Below are 17,965 nucleotides of genomic sequence, written 5' to 3' on the forward strand. Positions count from 1 at the left end.
AATTGAAGGACAGGTATCAACTGCTCAAATTTCATTTTTTACACATCCTACAGGTGTTGGCCTTTTGCAAACATAGAGTTCGAGATTTAACTAAGGAAGCCTCCACTACTAACTTGGATAATATAGTGGGTTCCACCCCTGGTTAGTATCTCTTTCAGGGTTATATAGAGCCATGTCCAACAACTTCCTGAAAATCACTGCATCCTGAATATTTGCATCATGTAAAAAGGATCACTCAGGACACTGAAATCAGGGAGAAGATTCTGGAGGGGTGGACAAAAATCCGGCTGTGTGTCATAAATGAGAGGTGGAGGGAATCCTTTTTAAGGATGATGCACAATGCTATATATGGCTTCAATTCACCTGCTTCCCCTCGCTTCCAAGATCGCATTACCCACTACCTTAAATGTAATGGTACTGGCTCCTGCCCCGGGGTGTCTGTTTTTGACACTATATCAAATTACCCTGGTCTGTACAAGATGCTGGTATACTCCCACGGAAGTGGTCTCTCAATTGAAATTACTGTTGAGGTATGAGCATAGGGATCTGCTCCCAAGTACTTTCAAACATGAAAGACCTTTCTAGTTACACACTTTAATGCAGTAGATTTCGCAGCACTGGTCCAAGCTTTTCAATATACCTCCTGGTATCTCCCTTCGGGTGGACTTACGTGTGTAGTCGTTGTACTGTTGTGTTGTGCTATGGCAGTCCGTACATGATGTAAAATACCATTGTTCACCAATGACATCAGCATCATACTGTTTTAATCCCCCCACCCCCTAGGACCAAAACAAATACAGAAATTGTTGGGCTTAGAGAGGACAAACTTGGATAGACACATCAAAAAACACCCAAAATACTAAGTGTCCTTAATCTAAATTCTTAATTGAACACATCTTCAGGTAGGAGCACATGGAGCAAGGCAGAGCAGGAAATTTCATTTCAGATATCTTCAATATCATTAAAACACAAAAAGATGTTTTAATTTCAGCAATTTATGGTATTTCCGAGATGTGGGTCCCACCTCTAGGACCTGCACATCTCTCTAGAATGGGAGTCCCCAAACCTTGTCCCATTGGCTGCCATTTCCAAACTGCAAAATCTTTTTGAAACATTGTTTTTGATTGAAATACCCTCAGAGATACATAAGGCAATATGTGAAATACAGGTATAATGGTATTGGTTTACAATAATACAATTAAATCAAAATGCAACAAAAATAGAAAGACATAAAAAAAATTATCTAACAAACATGAGGGAGATGAGATGCCAGTTCGTTCATAAATTCGAATCCTTGCTATCTAATAGCTAATATGGCTTTTCTCAGTCAACACTGTGCATCTATCTGACTACAGCAATTTAAAAAGGTTTATGAAAAATAGAAGTAGTCCATATTTCCCATTTGGATTGACACTTGCGAGAAGCATTAAAGGAATTAAACTGAAATAAATGAACGTTGCACGATATTCGATATTGCACGATATTCTAATTTTTCGAGTTTCACCTATACATGCATGAGAAATTATAGTAGAGTGTAAAAAGGAGAACTTCTCAATACCAAGGGATAGAAGAGCTAAGGACGGATCTGGGACAATTTGAAATTGGCATACATCGGATAGTACAGAAAAAAATCTGGTGCCAAACTTTCTTTATTAATCCACATTCCCACCACATATGTATATAAGAACCAATTCACCTATTACATCTCCAGCACACATCTGAGGTGTTTTATTTAGAAAATGTGTAAACAGAGGTAAGAGCAGATGGCCATTGGTCATCAGTAAAGCTTTGGTTTAAGTCATGATGCCAGTGGTTTTCAATTTTTTCTAACTTGTCCCCCTTTTCTTTCAGCAAGTTTATGTAGCAGAAGGATATGCTGTAGGAATTGGAACTAGGATTAGAAATCTGTAGTCTTAACAGAGGAAAATTAGAGAATTGAGCAATGGGGATTGACCCAGAACCAAGTATGTGTCTGAGTTGCATGTACTGGAAGTACCCTGACGGTGATAAGTTATGTTTAGCTGCTAAAATGGGGAACTGCAGAAGGTCAGGAACACCCAGATCCTTTAAAAAGTGAAGACTTTTCTCGGTCCAATGTAATGATGAGAAATTGGGAAAATGGATATAGGAATGTCCATTATATCTATGGGGTCAAAACATCTGTGGAGGGATGGGTTAATCCACATCTGTATTGCAGCTGAAATTGAGGAGGTCAAGTTTAGAAAGTTGTTGTGGAACCCGAAATACAGAATGTGTATAAGAAGATATGGATGTTGTGTCCTCTTAATAGGCCAAGCTCAATTTGCACCCATTTTTTTTTTAGAGATATCCCCTAACCACAATTGCTTCAACTGAGCTAGTATCACTGGTTTGTAGTATAAAGACTAAGATGGACAAGTCACCTCTCCTTGATGTATATGGGAAAACAGGATGTCCGCCTTAACCCTCAGTCTCTTCCCACCCCACACAAACCGCATAAACAAATATTGTAATTTTGGGATATCGGAGGGTGGAATGTAGACTGGCACATTTCTAAAAGTATAGAGAATCTTTGGTAGGATTACCATTTTGGCCACAGCAATCCTCCCCGTCCATGAAATACCAAAGAACGTCAAGGAGGATAATTTATTCTACTTTTTTTTTAATCAAATATAATTTTTATCAAAATAAATTTCTTCTGAAAATACAGCATTTGCAAAGAGTACAATTCTTCATATCAATCATGTACTCCATGTAGAAGTGCTCTTGTCACAATATTTCAACAGCATTATATATAACAGTAAATGCAGATACATAAAAAACGGAGAATTAGAGCGACAGAATACATTTCTAGTATAAATAAACTCCTCACCCCCTAACCCTACGGAGAGACCACCGCACCACCACCCTCACGGCTAACAAGAGACAGAATGTTATGATAAGCCTTTCAAAAGGCTAATTCTGCATATGAGTGCCTATATCGGAAAACACAATGTGCTATGTCAGCTGCCCCGTTAGGGACAATTGCCCCCTCAGACAATGCCTCATTAGAGCCACAGATGCCATACCAGGAACTGCAAACCAACCCTGCCATATTGACATAAATTTACCTGGGCATCTCCTCTTCATGTACCCCCTACTTTCAAATTGTAAAACTGTATTTAGTCTATTTATATACTCCTGCCTAGTGGGAGGCTTTTCCTGCATCCAGTATTTGGCAATTAAGACTCTAGCCCGGAAGAGCATTCTTTGGATACTCGGGGATTTCTTATCATCCACTCCCAATGAGTCTAAAATTCCCAGTACACAACGTTTGGGATCTCTAGGTATCTGTATTTGAGATGCCCTCGTTATGATCGTTATCACCTCCTCCCAAAACTCCCCCAATTTCCTGCAGTCCCAGAACATGTGTATTAATGATGGCTCTGTTCCTCCACAGCGGGGGCAGGTTGAGTCTAAGCGCCATCCTATCTTAAATAGGAATTTTTGGGTTCTATATACTCTGTGAATCAGATAATCTTTGGGATTCAATAAGCGTGAGACTAGGGGGCCAGGACCAGAACATCGTCCCACTGCTCCTGGGAGATCTCACCCATGTCTTGCTCCCACTTTCTCTTAACAGGCAGGGGGTCCAATGTAGTACATTTCTGAAATAGATGTTTATATAGCAGTGATAGCAGACCCCTAGCAGTGCTGCCGCCTAATAACTGTTTCACAATAGAGGGGGAGGCGGACAATTGCAAGCCATCCTTAAATTGCTCCTGAAAAGCATGTCTCAACTGCAGATATTGGAAGAACGTGGTTCTAGGTAGTCCAAATTCCTCCTGTAGCTGCGTGAAGGATTTCATCAACCCCTGTGATGGTACTTGATATAAAAATAAAATACCTTTGTCTTCTCAAGGGGAAAAGCCCTCCAATCTAAACAGTTCTGGTAGTTGAGGGTTACGCCATAACGATGTGTAATCGTTAAACCCCACCAGGCCTATTAATTCTTTAAATTTCGACCAGACCTTTGTTATTAATGTAATTGTAGGGCAGTTCCCAGCGTAGGACTGAGGATAATTTATTCTTAACCTCATCTAATAACACGAGGTAGTTAGTTTGGAACAATGTGGATGGTGAATAGGATCCAAACTGCAAAATCTGGTTGGGTTTACAAAAGCAGCCAAACTCCTACTGCACTACGGTTTCTGAAAGGCCTATAAAAGTAAATGGGAGTTAAAGGGGTTGAATTAATTCCCTTATTCATAGGATAGGAAAGTGATGGCGAACCTTTTAGAGACAGAGTGCCCAAACAGCAAACCAAAACCCACTTATTTATCGCAAAGTGCCAACACGGCAATTTACCCTGAATACTAAAGTCCAATATAGTATATCCTCCATGTACTTTATCACTTAGCTATAATAGCCTGCATTCAGTACGCTGCCTGAGCCATTCATAGCATGTTCTGCATATTGGTACACTATAGACTTTTTACAGGGTGCGGGTGCCCATAGAGAGGGCTCCGAGTTCCGCCTCTGACACCTGTGCCATAGGTTCACCACCACTGGGATAGGGGATAACCATTAGATCAGTAGGGGTCCTACCGCTGATCCACAAATCATGTGAATGGGGGCCCTGTACCGTCTGCAGCCCCCTGAAAAGAATGGAGAGGCCAGTCGCACATGCAGAGTACAGTGCTCCGCTATCTCTAGAATTCCCATAGAAATGAATGGAGCGGCCACATGCATGCCTGACAGGCCACTTCTTTCTTTTCAGGGGTGCTGCAGAGGGTACAGGGCCCCCATTCTTATGTTCAGTGGTGGGTTGCAGTGGTAGTATCCCCACCGATCTAATAGTAATCCCCTTTCCTATGTGATACTACTTTAACCACTTCACATCTGCCCATAGGATATAAACGTCCTACAGGTGGATGTTTATCTCTGAATGGAGGTTCTGGAACATCTATTCAGAGATGTCAGCTGCACGCTTATCGTGCAGCTGCCGAGCGGGGCAACCCAGAGAGAAGGTAGGGACAGTTCCCAGGTGTCCCTGCCTTCTAGATCGCTGCATACAGAGCAGGAAGCGCTATGCGTCATGTGACCGCCAGGGCCGGGAGACTGCAGGAGCTGTCAGGTCTTCCATAGACCTCGATCAGCCCTGCACTGAGGCTGTACAGCGTTGTATTCTGCTGTACAGTGTCTCTGGGGGGTGCATTTCCCCTGTAACTGGGGCTCCTATGTCAGCCCCAGTTACAGGAGAAATCAAGAGTGGAAAAAAAAAAGCAAAGTTAAATGTCCTCTAGAGGTCTTGTATGACCTTATGGGGGATACAACAGGTAAAATAAATAAAAAATAAAGTGTTAAAAAAAAACAAAAAAAAACAATTAAGTAATAAAAAAATGTTAAAAATAGAACAAATAATTATATAAAATAGACATATTTGGTATTGCTGTGTCCATGACGACCGGCTCTATAAATATATCACAAGATCTACCCCGTCTGATAAGTACGACCGGCTCTATAAATATATCACAAGATCCACCCCGTCTGATAAACACCATCAAAAAAATATAAAAACTGTGTCAAAAAAAGCCATTTTTGTCACCTTTCATCACAAAAAGTGCAACTCCAAGTGATCAAAAAGGCGTATGTCCCACAAAATGGTACCAATAAAACAGTCAACTCATCCTGCAAAAAATGAGAACAAACATAAGAAAATCGCTCAAAAAATAAAAAAAACTATAGCTCTTAAAACATGGAGACATTAAAACATCATTTTTTGTTTCAAAAATGCTATTATTGTGTAAAACTTTAAGAAAAAGTATACATATTAGGTATTGCCACATCCGTAAGGATCTGCTCTATAGAAATGTCACATGACCTAACACCTCAAGTGAACGCTGTAAAAATAAATGAATAAAAACAGTGTTAAAACAACAGATTTTTTTGGTCACCTTGCCCCATAAAGTGTAATAATGAATTATCAAAAAAATCATATGTACCCAAAAATAGTACCATTAAAAACGTCAACTCTTCTTGCAAAAAAAGAGCCCCTGCACAAGACTATCAGCAGAAAAATAAAGAAATATGGCGTTCAGAAAATGGAGACACAAAAACATAATTTTTTAAAAAAAAAAATGCTTTATGTAAAACTGAAACAAAGAAAGTAGACATATTGGATATCATTGTGTCCATACTAACCTATTGGATATCATTGTGTCCATACTAACCTACTCAATAAAAATAGCACATGATTTACCCTGTCAAAGTAAAAAAACTTTTTTGGGTTACCTTGCCTCACAAAAAAACGTAATATAGAGCAATTAAAAATCATATGTACTCCAAAATAGTACCAATAAAACTGGCACCTTATCCTCCAGTTTCCAAAATTGGTTCACTTTTTGGGAGTTTCTACTGTAAGGATGCATCTGGGGGGGCGTCAAATGGGACATGGCATCTAAAAACCAGTTCAGCAAAATCTGCCTTCCAAAAACCATACTGTGCTCCTTTTCTTCTGCGCCCTGCCGAGTGCCCTTACATCAGTTTACGACCACAGCTGGGGTGTTTATGTAAACCGGAGAATCAGGGTAATAAATATTGAGTTTTGTTTGGCTGTTAACCCTCAATGTGTTAAAGAAAAAAATGGATTAAAAAGGAAAATCTGCCAAAAAAGTGAAATTTTGAAATGTCATCTCCATTTTCCTTTAATTCTTGTGGAACACCTAAAGGGTTAACAAAGTTAGCAAAATCAGCTTTGAGAAACTTGAGGGGTGTAGTTTCTACAATGGGGTCATTTATGGGGGGTTTCCACTATGTAAGCCCCACAAAGTGACTTCAGACCTGAACTGGTCTTTAAAAAGTGGGCTTTGGAAATTTTCTTAAAAATTTTAGGAATTGCTTCTAAAAATTTTAAGCCTTTTTACGTCCTAAAAAAAAAAAAAAAAAAAAAAAAAAAAGAAAAAGAAAAAGAAAAGACATTTACAAAATTATGCCAACATAAGGTAGACATATGGGGAATGTTAAGTAATAAATATTTTATGAGGCATCACTTTCTGTTTTAAAAGCAGAGAAATAGAAATTTAAAAAATTGCAAATTTTTCAAAATTTGGGATTAGGGTACTTTCACACCTGCGTTAGGTGTGGAACCTATAATGCAAATGCTTGTATCCGTTCACATTACCATACCATGTTCATGATAATGCAAACGGATCCGTTTTGACTTACACTGAAAGTCAATGGGAGGCAGATCCGTTTTCAATTGCACCATATTGTGTCAGTGAAAACAGATCCGTCCCCATTGACTTACATTGTAAGTCAGGACGGATCCGTTTGGCTCAGTTTCGTCAAACGGACATCAAAACGATGCAAGCAGAGTTTTGGTGTCCGCCTCCAGAGCGGAATGAAGACTGATTGGAGCAAACATGCATTCTGAGCGGATCCTTATCCATTCAGAATGCATTGGGGCTAAACTGATCAGTTTTGGGCCACTTGTGAGAGCCCTGAAACGGATCTCACAAGCGGGCCCAGAAACGCCAGTGTGAAAGTAGCCTTATTTTATAAATAAGGTGAAATATATCGACTCAAATTTACTACTGTCATGAAGTACAATGTGTCACGAGAAAACAATTTCAGAATGGTTTGAATAAGTAAAAAGCGTTCCAAAGTTATTACCACATAAAGTGACGCATCAGATTTGCAAAGTTAGGCTCTGTCAGGAAGGGGGTAAATGGCCTGGATGTGAAGTGGTTAAAGAAACAGAGTAGCATAGTATCCATAGACTTCTGTCAGCATGTGGATATGTAAACAGTAAAATATAAAATATAAGATGTATTTTTTTACAATTCTTTCTATACAGGATTTATCAGATGTTTGCTAGTAGCCATCATGTGGCATCAATAGACCTTTCATATTTTTTATATGGTCGGACAATAGCCCACTGTGTGAACCACCAGTATGAGCTAGTACTGAATGTGATTACCCGAGCTCCAGCAGTGGTGGCTCCACATCTCAGAACTCAGGAAAATAAGTCACCGAAGAACAATCCATGGAGGTGAACACTAACACCTTGCCCCCCCCCCCCCATCCCCCTGCACTGGACAGTGGTAGCAGAGCTCACGCTCTCCATGATTTTTGGCTCGGACAGGGGTGCCTCATGGCCCCTGTACTGACAATCCTGGTATCGAACTAAGCAGGGCATAAAAGTATTGAGACTGTGATACCTAATGCATCCCTAATTAATTCATCCACATACATTATAAAACAATTCCATGGAGCGCCATTAATTCGCCCCATGTCACTCTGGACTCTCCCGCAGTGTGGGTGGAGGTGTGAATACAGTGATAAGAAGCAAGGTTCATGGGGACAGTTCATCTTCACTGCTCTTCCTTATATGCCCACAGTACTTTTCCATAGATGTCGGTCACAGTTGACCTTAGAGAAATATAATTTGATTGCTTTTCTGATCCTAGATAATTCCACAAAAAAACATAAACTGGCTTCTTAGCTATTTAAGATCCATGAAAAACCTGATATATTAAAATATGTGACAGTGGTATGACAAGATCTCTTTTCTCCGAAAAGTGCTTTCCACATTCTGAACATTAATTTGGCTACCCTCCTGTGTGACTTTTCATATGTTTAACAAGGCTTGATTTGTCATAAAAGCACCTCCCACATTCTGAACATGAATACGGTTTCTCTCCTGTGTGAATTCTCTTATGTCTAACAAGACTTGATTTATCTGTAAAACATTTAACACAATCGGAACACGAGTATAGCTTGTCTCCTGTGTGACTATTTTCATGTGTAACAAGATGTGAACTCTGTTTAAAACATTTCCCACATTTTGAACATGAATATGGTTTCTCTCCCGAGTGAATTCTCTGATGTGTAACAAGATGTGATTTTTGTGTAAAACATTTCCCACATTCTGAACATGAATATGGCTTCTCTCCTGTGTGAATTCTCTCATGTCTAACAAGACTTGATTTATCTGTAAAACCCTTACCACAATCTGAACATGAGTACAGCTCGTCTCCTATATGACTATTTTCATGTGTAACAAGTTCTGAACTCTGTTTAAAACATTTCCCACATTTTGAACATGAATATGGCTTCTCTCCTGTGTGGATTGTCTTATGTGTAACAAGATGTGATATCTTTGTAAAACATTTCCCACATTCTGAACATGAATATGGCTTCTCTCCTGTGTGAACTCTCTCATGTAAAACAAGATTAGATTTTTCTGTAAAACATTTCCCACATTCTGAACATGAATACGGCTTCTCTCCTGTGTGAATTTGTGGTGTAGAAAGATGTAAGCTTTTTGCGAACTCTTTACCACGTTGAAACTTTTCACCCCCAGTACTTGTGGAAACAATCTGTGATTGGTCAGAAGAGTCTTCATGATTATATGACAGATCTGTACCGTGAACTTCTGAATGTACATTAAGGGTAATAAGGTCTCCTCCTGAAGAACGATTAATATTATCTTCATCCGATACTGATAACATGACGTTTCCCTCCAAATTTTTACTGGGATTTTCTGTTAAGATAAAAAATTTAAATGTAACCACTTAATTACCAGAATATTTATCCTCCTTCCTTACCAGGCCAATGGTCCTATCTACGTAACAGCAAATATTTATAATTTATTTTCTGAGCCAACCTACATGTATTTGAAAATTTTTTTAACCTTAGACCTTTCTTTTATGTCATTAGATGACATATTAATAAAAAAATTATGAAAATTATTTAAAAAAAGTATATTTTTACATTCTTGCCAATATTTTGTAACCGTTACAAAAGATTTCAAGAAAAAAAAACATGTCTAAAAAACATTACCGTATGTGTGTACAATGAAAATTGATGTTTAACTACTGTCTGGGCCCACCATGAGACCTGAAATGAGTGGAGTGCATTATAGATATTGGATGCTAATTTTTCTATTGCTGGTATTATGGCACCATCAAGCCCGAACACATGTTGTACAGAACCAAAAACTGAGAAACACCCACAAAGTGACAACTTTTTAATATGTTGACCTCTTAAGGTATTTATCTTGGGAAAATTTTGACATTTTGCACTTTTGTATTTTTTAGGAAAATTTAATGAATTTAGGTAGACAAAAAAGGCATTTTTTCTACAAACCGGATTCCAAAAAAGTTGGGACACTAAACAAATTGTGAATAAAAACTGAATGCAATGATGTGGAGATGGCAAATGTCAATATTTTATTTGTAATAAACGTAGATGACAGATCAAACGTTTAATCCGAGTAAATGTATCATTTTAAAGAAAAAATACGTTGATTCAAATTTTCACGGTGTCACCAAATCCCAAAAAAGTTGGGACAAGTAGCAATAAGAGGCTGGAAAAAGTAAATTTGAGCATAACGAAGAGCTGGAAGACCAATTAACACTAATTAGGTCAATTGGCAACATGATTGGGTATAAAAAGAGCTTCTCAGAGTGGCAGTGTCTCTCAGAAGCCAAGATGGGTAGAGGATCACCAATTCCCACAATGTTGCGCAGAAAGATAGTGGAGCAATATCAGAAAGGTGTTACCCAGCGAAAAATTGCAAATACTTTACATCTATCATCATCAACTGTGCATAACATCATCCGAAGATTCAGAGAATCTGGAACAATCTTTGTGCGTAAGGGTCAAGGCCATAAAACCATACTGGATGCCCGTGATCTCCGGGCCCTTAAACGATACTGCACCACAAACAGGAATGCTACTGTAAAGGAAATCACAGAATGGGCTCAGGAATACTTCCAGAAACCATTGTCAGTGAACACAATCCACCGTGCCATCCACCGTTGCCAGCTGAAACTCTACAGTGCAAAGAAGAAGCCATTTCTAAGCAAGATCCACAAGCTCAGGCGTTTTCACTGGGCCAGGGATCATTTAAAATGGAGTGTGGCAAAATGGAAGACTGTTCTGTGGTCAGACGAGTCACGATTCAAAGTTCTTTTTTGGAAATCTGGGACGCCATGTCATTCGGACCAAAGAGGACAAGGACAACCCAAGTTGTTATCAACGCTCAGTTCAGAAGCCTGCATCTCTGATGGTATGGGGTTGCATGAGTGCGTGTGGCATGGGCAGCTTGCATGTCTGGAAAGGCACCATCAATGTAGAAAAATATATTCAGGTTCTAGAACAACATCTTCTCCCATCCAGACGTCATCTCTTTCAGGGAAGACCCTGAATTTTTCAACAAGATAATGCCAGACCACATTCTGCATCAATCACAACATCATGGCTGCGTAGGAGAAGGATCCGGGTACTGAAATGGCCAGTCTGCAGTCCAGATCTTTCACCTATAGAGAACATTTGGTGCATCATAAAGAGGAAGGTGCAACAAAGAAGGCCCAAGACGATGGAACAGTTAGAGGCCTGTATTAGACAAGAATGGGAGAGCATTCCTATTTCTAAACTTGAGAAACTGGTCTCCTCGGTCCCCAGACGTCTGTTGAGTGTTGTAAGAAGAAGGGGAGATGCCACACAGTGGTGAAAATGGCCTTGTCCAAACTTTTTGGGGATTTGTTGACACCATGAAATTCTGATTCAACATATTTTTCCCATAAAATGGTACATTTTCTCAGTTTAAACTTTTGTTCCGCGATTTATGTTCTATTCTGAATAAAATATTAGAAGTTGGCACCTCCACATCATTGCATTCAGTTTTTATTCACGATTTGTATAGTGTCCCAACTTTTTGGGAATCCGGTTTGTACAATTGTTTTGGTTTAGTGGCCTTTCACCTTCACCAGATGGCCTTAAAAAAAAAAAAAACACACATTCATATACTCCTGCCATTTGGAATGATACCCTATATGTTTTTTTACATATATATTGAACTCACTGGAAGACTTCAATGGATTGCAGCGCATTATAGATTATGGAGATTTATTGTTCTATTGCTGATTTTATGGCACCATACCGCCAGAACACGTTGTACAGTACCAAAACCTGACAAACACCCACAAAGTGACCACCTTTTAATATGTTGAACCCCTAAGGTATTCATCTTAAGGACATTTGGACATTTTGCGCTTTTGGCTTTTTTGGGGAATTTAGGTGGACAAAATTAAAATACCTTTTCACCACACTGCCAGAACAGATTTTGTCAACTGCTGAACCCTAAAAAGCACCTTCAACACAATGACAATGTGATATTCCTTGAAGCAATTTTTTTTACACAGAGGTCAGGGTTTGATGGACACTGGGGACAATATTATCTTGTGTCTTCTAATTCCATTCCTTGTACAAACCCTGCACCTCTTCTGCCGGCTAGTTTTGCTTCCGGAATGAGGAATGGTGTCAGGGAAATGCCTTTCGATCAGTCTACTGACGGACTCAGACCCAGAGCTCACAGGAATATCACCTGTTGGGTACAGTAGTGATATTATAACTTCCTCTTGAAAATTGAGAAAATAACCCTGATTTCTAGATTCTTTGTATACTACTGCTTGGATTTTTCGTAGTGCCCATTTTGGTTTCATCATTTGGTTGTTGAAATCTTCTGCCCCCATGTACTTATTGTATCCAACGACACGGAGCGGCTTTTCAGTAAGTGCATCTCTTCGACTTAGACGTCCTGGAACATTTTTCTTATCTCTGTATTTCACAGCCAGCAATTCTGAGCTAGACAGAGACACTGATTCTCCTCTCTTTAGATTTTTAATGATCGTTGACTGTGGGAAGACCCTCTTGTTTTTTTCCAATTGTCCCACAGGACACGGTTCCCTCTCATACAAGTGTCAGAACAGTGGAATACTTGTATAGTAGTTGTCCACATACAGATGATAGCCTTGTCTTAGTAGTGGAGTCATTAGATATAAGACAATTTTCCCATTTGAGCCCATATGGGATGAGCAATCAGGGGGATCCAACTGGCTGCCCTTTCCTTCTTACACCCTAAATGTATAGGTGTAGCCGGTCCCACTTTCGTACAACGTATACATCTTGACACCATATCTAGAACGTTTACTTGGGTTGTACTGTTTGTACGACAGTCAGACAGTAAAGTGGATCAGAGATTCATCGAATGCGACATTATACTTGGGGGGGGGGTGGGGTGGGGTATACATTTCTCAAAATTTCCCATTAAGGTATGATACAAGAGGCCTCAGTTTGTAAAGTCTGTCTTGCCCAGCTGGAATATCATTCGACAAAGGGTGTTATCGTTGAAATGTAAAAATCTCATCAAAATTTGGAAACGTGACCTGGCCATCGCGGATGAAAAACTGGCATATGATGTATGGAATATTAGGACTGGTAGGATGTCAGACTGGGCAGATCGTGTTTGAGGCTCACTGTGGACCTCAGCAATGGTGGTTCCATACCCAGGTTCACCATTCTGTTCGCCACTGCTGTGACTTGCTCTTCGTGCCCGTGGTTGTAGACGGCCGTGGCACATCTCGCCAAACATTTCTCTTTACTGACGACTAAACTCTGCTGCTTTCTCTGGATTTTTGGTGGCATGTGGGTGTCACAATCAGAGCCACCAGAGCTTGCAGTTGTGCCGCTGCCTTCAATGGGTTCATATTCAGAACCGGACTCTTCCACACCACTTTCCTCGCTGGAGGAACAAACAAAAGCATACGCCACTTCAGCGCTGAAATATCTGCGCGCCATTTTATTTTATATGGATGACCAAAAATGTATTCAAATAAAGATGTGTTCAACAACAGAAAAAGATAAAAATCGTATAGATCAGGGGTGGCCAACCCGTGGCTCGCGAGCCACATGCGGCTCCTTGCACCTTCATTTGCGGCTTGCAGGGGAGCGGTCCAGCCAGCTCTCACTCTCCTCTGTCTACATATACGGCTCGACGGGGGAGCGGGCCAGCTATTCCTCTACTTTGCACTCCTCTCAGCAGCGCTCTCCACTATGTCGTGACCCGCACAGCGTTAGGTCACAGTGGAGAGGGCGCCATAGTCCCCAGAGCAGCGTCAGCATAAGTACGGCAGGATAAGCCTCCTATACATGGAGAACAGTCCATAGTTTATTATTGAAGTACTGATCGTGGGGGTCTTATCCGACATGGGGGTAGTATGAGCTCAGATAATACCCCCAAATCCTTATTAGACCCACAAAAATAAGCCCCCCCAGTGCTCACATAAGACACCAAAAATCAGACACCCCATGCTCACATCTACCCTATGTCAAATCACCCCCCACACATGATCTCAGAATGGGGTGTCTTCTGAGCATGAGGGTGTCATCTGAGCATAAGGGTGTCATCTGAGCATAAGGGTGTCATCTGAGCATAAGGGTGTCATCTGAGCATGGGGGTGTCATCTGAGCATGGGGGTGTCATCTGAGCATGGGGGTGTCATCTGAGCATGGGGGTGTCATCTGAGCATGGGGGTGTCATCTGAGCATGGGGGTGTCATCTGAGCATGGGGGTGTCATCTGAGCATGGTGGTGTCATCTGAGCATGGGGGTGTCATCTGACCATGAGGGTGTCATCTGACCATGTACATGTCAGGTCACTGTGGAGAGAGCCCTGGTCCTACAGAGCAGCACAGGGGCACAGATTAGGAGATGCAAGATTTTTTTTTTATTATTGAAGTACTAAGCATGGGGGTCTTATCTGACATGGGGGTAGTATGAGCTCAGATTGTGACCCCCTTATCCTCATTAGACCCACAAAAGAAGCCCCCCAGTGCTTACATCAGACACCACAAATCAGACACCCCATGCTCACATCTCCCCCCATGTCAGATCATCTGAGCATGGGAAGGGGGTCGTCTGAGCATTGTGGGTGATCCGAGCATGGGGGTGTCTGATTTGTGATGTCTTATCTGAGCATTAGGGGTCTTATTTTGGAGGTCTTATGGTCTGATTTGAAGGTCTGATGAGGATTGGGAGTCTTATCTTAGGTCTTATAAAGATTATTTTTTCATATTTTTCTCATCTAAAACCTAGCAGTGTCTTACATAGGACAAAAAATAATTGGAGGAAACCAAACAAAACTAGGAATCCAAACAAAATCAAAGCCAGCCCCCACCCCTCAGTAAGGAGAACGCTGAAACGTCAACGTAACATGGCAATGTCTGGGAAACATAAAGCCAAGCGTAAATATGAAGATGAACACAACATTTCTACCGGAGTGGGAGGATTTGCATTTTTGCACTGAAAGGAAAGGGAAGCCATTCTGTTTGATATGCCAGCCATCACCATCACATTTTAAAGCTTCAAATCTTCAGCGATACTTTGCCTCACAACATGCTAAAATGGACCACATCTTTCCGACAGGTACTGAACTTCGCAAACACAAGCTAAATGCATTAAAATGCCACTCAGAACACTGTTACATCCCATCTACAAGACGACTGGGTGAGCCATCTCCCCTTCGCGGAATTTTCCTTCAACAATCAGCTTCATTCCTCCACCGGGCTCTCACCATTCTATGCCAACTATGGCTATCATCCCGCAACTCTCCCGGATCTCCCCCTTGATGTCCCGGTGCCTGAAGTGGCTCAACGGCTCCGGCTCCTACGAGAACTGAGGCGGACCCTAACGCAACAACTCCAGGCCGCTCAGCAGCGGCACAAGATGCAGGCAGACCGTAGACGCACAGAATTGCCCAGGTACAAAGACGGGGACAAGGTGTGGCTTTCCACACAGCACCTCAAGCTGTCCTGTCCCTCCTGAAAACTGGGACCCCGTTACCTTGGTCCCTTTGAGATCGCGAGTATGGTCAACAACGTTGCAGCCAAGCTCCAGTTGCCTACTTCCCTGGGAATCCACACGGTATTCCACGTGTCCTTGTTGAAACCACACCGTGCCAACCCGTTCCCGGACCAGGCACCTGCTCCACCACCTCCCATCCAGGTGAATAACGATGATGAGTATGAAGTCCAGGAGATCCTGGACTCCCGCTGCCGGCGTGGGGTCCTGGAGTATCTCATCCACTGGAAGGGGTACGGTCCCGAGGAGCGTTCCTGGGAGCCCTTGGGGAATGTCCATGCGGCCGCCAAGGTGCGGGCGTTCCATCGGGCTCACCCCGAGAGGCCTTCCCAGGGTCGCGTCCGGAGGCCACTCCTTGGTGGGGGGCTCTGTCAGGAAGCAGGCTACCCCCTACTCTGGGACCACGGGCACGGCGCAGGGCACGGGTTCCCCTTCAGCTCGGTAGAACACCTGGTGCCCGAGGTGCGGGTGCGAGGCGTGTGCGCAGTACACAGACTGCTCGCATATTTCCGGGTGCATAGCGTTCCTGCATTATCCGGCTGTCAGGTGTGAGCCTTGCTGAGGGAGATTCCCAGTACACACCTTCCACCTTCCTCGCCTGCCATTGGTTCCTGGGGAGGGTGGTTCCTACCTTCCCTGGCTATAAAGACCTGGCCTGAGCTCTGGCTCATTGCTGAGTTATTCCATCTTATGGTGAACACCTAGCCTCCCTGCAGATCCTTCTATTGCCTGTTGTTTCTTTGTATCCTTCCCGGCTACTGACCCCCTGGACTGTCTTCCGCCTTGAACCTTCGCTGCCTGCCTCGACCCGGATTGGACATTGACTACCCCTCTTGGATTATCCCTAAACTTGTACCGCGTTCTGGGCTGTCAGCTGCTTACTGCCAGTGGGTTCCTCATCCCACTACTGGCTCCCTGGGAGGTTCTGACAGTTCCGAAATTTGCCACTTCACTGCTCTGTAAGGTGGCTTTCAAGAGGTAAGGTGATATCTCATTTTTTTTTTACTTTTGAGTCAGGTAAAGTTGTTTCTGGAAGAAAAACACAAAGACTATCCTGTGCTCTCTGATTCCCAGTGGATTTTGGATCTGGCATTTCTGGTGGACCAGGTCTGGCAACCAGCCTACACTCCTTTAAAACCAACTGGACATTATTAATACAGAAAGTTTTTCTGCAGTCATTATTAAATAGATCTTAGACCTGATGCCCTGAAGGCACCAAGGACAGAATCTGAAGTCACTTTCTCCATTCATGATTCCATACCTGTGGTGACATCTCCTGGAATGTCCTCCTCCACATCACTCTTACACGGGGGATCGCCCATCATCCTCTCTTCTTCATCCTCCACTTTAATAATAATCAGATCTTCTTCCTGATTTGTCATCTGTAACAATTCAGTACAATACAGCAGACAGGTGGGAAATCTAACAGATCCACAGAAGAGACCCCCACAATCTATGACCCCTCTATGACTGCAGGACCCCCCTATATAGATGTGTATAGGGCTCAGCTCCATCTACCTGAGTGTTCTCTGGGACCTTCTCCTCTGGACAGTCCTGGGAATACAGAGGACGGGGACATCTCTCTGGTGGATTTCTCCTCCTGGATCCATCTGTGGAGACACAAGGACACAGTGATGAATACATGGTCTCCTGTAGATCTGTCTATAGATCAGACAAAACAACTACTCCCAGTCTCCTCTCCACCAGGCTCCGAGGTGTTGGAGAAAGCTCTACATCTATATCCCCCTACAAGTCTCCTTTCCCTGGGATGACAATTCCTTATTCCTAATGGGAATGGGAAAAGAAAAAAGAAAAAAATATCTGATGAGACTGCCAACCTGCTGGACAGGAACAGGAACCCCTGATATCACTGAAGCCCCCACTCTACTCGGAAGATGGAAGGGCAGTTACAGGGGAGGGGTGCATGACTTGCTGCTCATGTCTCTCTTGTGCTCCCAGTACCCATCACTTAAAATACCAACCATCATCCTTAAAACATGACTGTGATGGACAAAAAAAAACACCAAAGTCCTCCTAAAACCGTTACTGCCTCCCAAACAGTTACTTTAAAGAATGCCCTGAAGTTCTACCTGTCTCCTGTGCTCTACACTTCAGAGCTCCATGTTGGCACCTGCTTCAGATCTCCCTCCTGGTGTTGTGACTCCCACAACCCCCTTAGAAAGACAGACTGAGGTACCAGAACCCTCCTCATCTTTTCTGAGTGATACTGCCACTCCAAGAGACCTCTCGGATGCTCTTCAATAGCAGCTCCCTCTGGAAGATACAGGCTCCTTACTGC

At 42.3% G+C, this 17,965-nt stretch overlaps 1 protein-coding gene across 1 annotated transcript; it reads right to left on the minus strand.

The window, feature by feature from the left end:
- Positions 1 to 8,915: 8,915 nt before the first annotated feature.
- LOC122937939 (zinc finger protein 2-like) lies at positions 8,916 to 16,982 on the minus strand (the record flags this gene model as incomplete). Its single annotated transcript, XM_044293150.1, has 2 exons — positions 16,928 to 16,982; positions 8,916 to 9,505 (listed from the first exon to the last, which is right to left on the minus strand). A coding segment is annotated over exon 2 (558 nt), but the record flags the coding sequence as incomplete, so codon positions are not given.
- Between the last annotated feature and the right edge of the window lie 983 nt (positions 16,983 to 17,965).

Source organism: Bufo gargarizans, chromosome 1 (assembly GCF_014858855.1).
Source record: "Bufo gargarizans isolate SCDJY-AF-19 chromosome 1, ASM1485885v1, whole genome shotgun sequence".
Classification (NCBI taxonomy): Eukaryota; Metazoa; Chordata; class Amphibia; order Anura; family Bufonidae; genus Bufo; species Bufo gargarizans.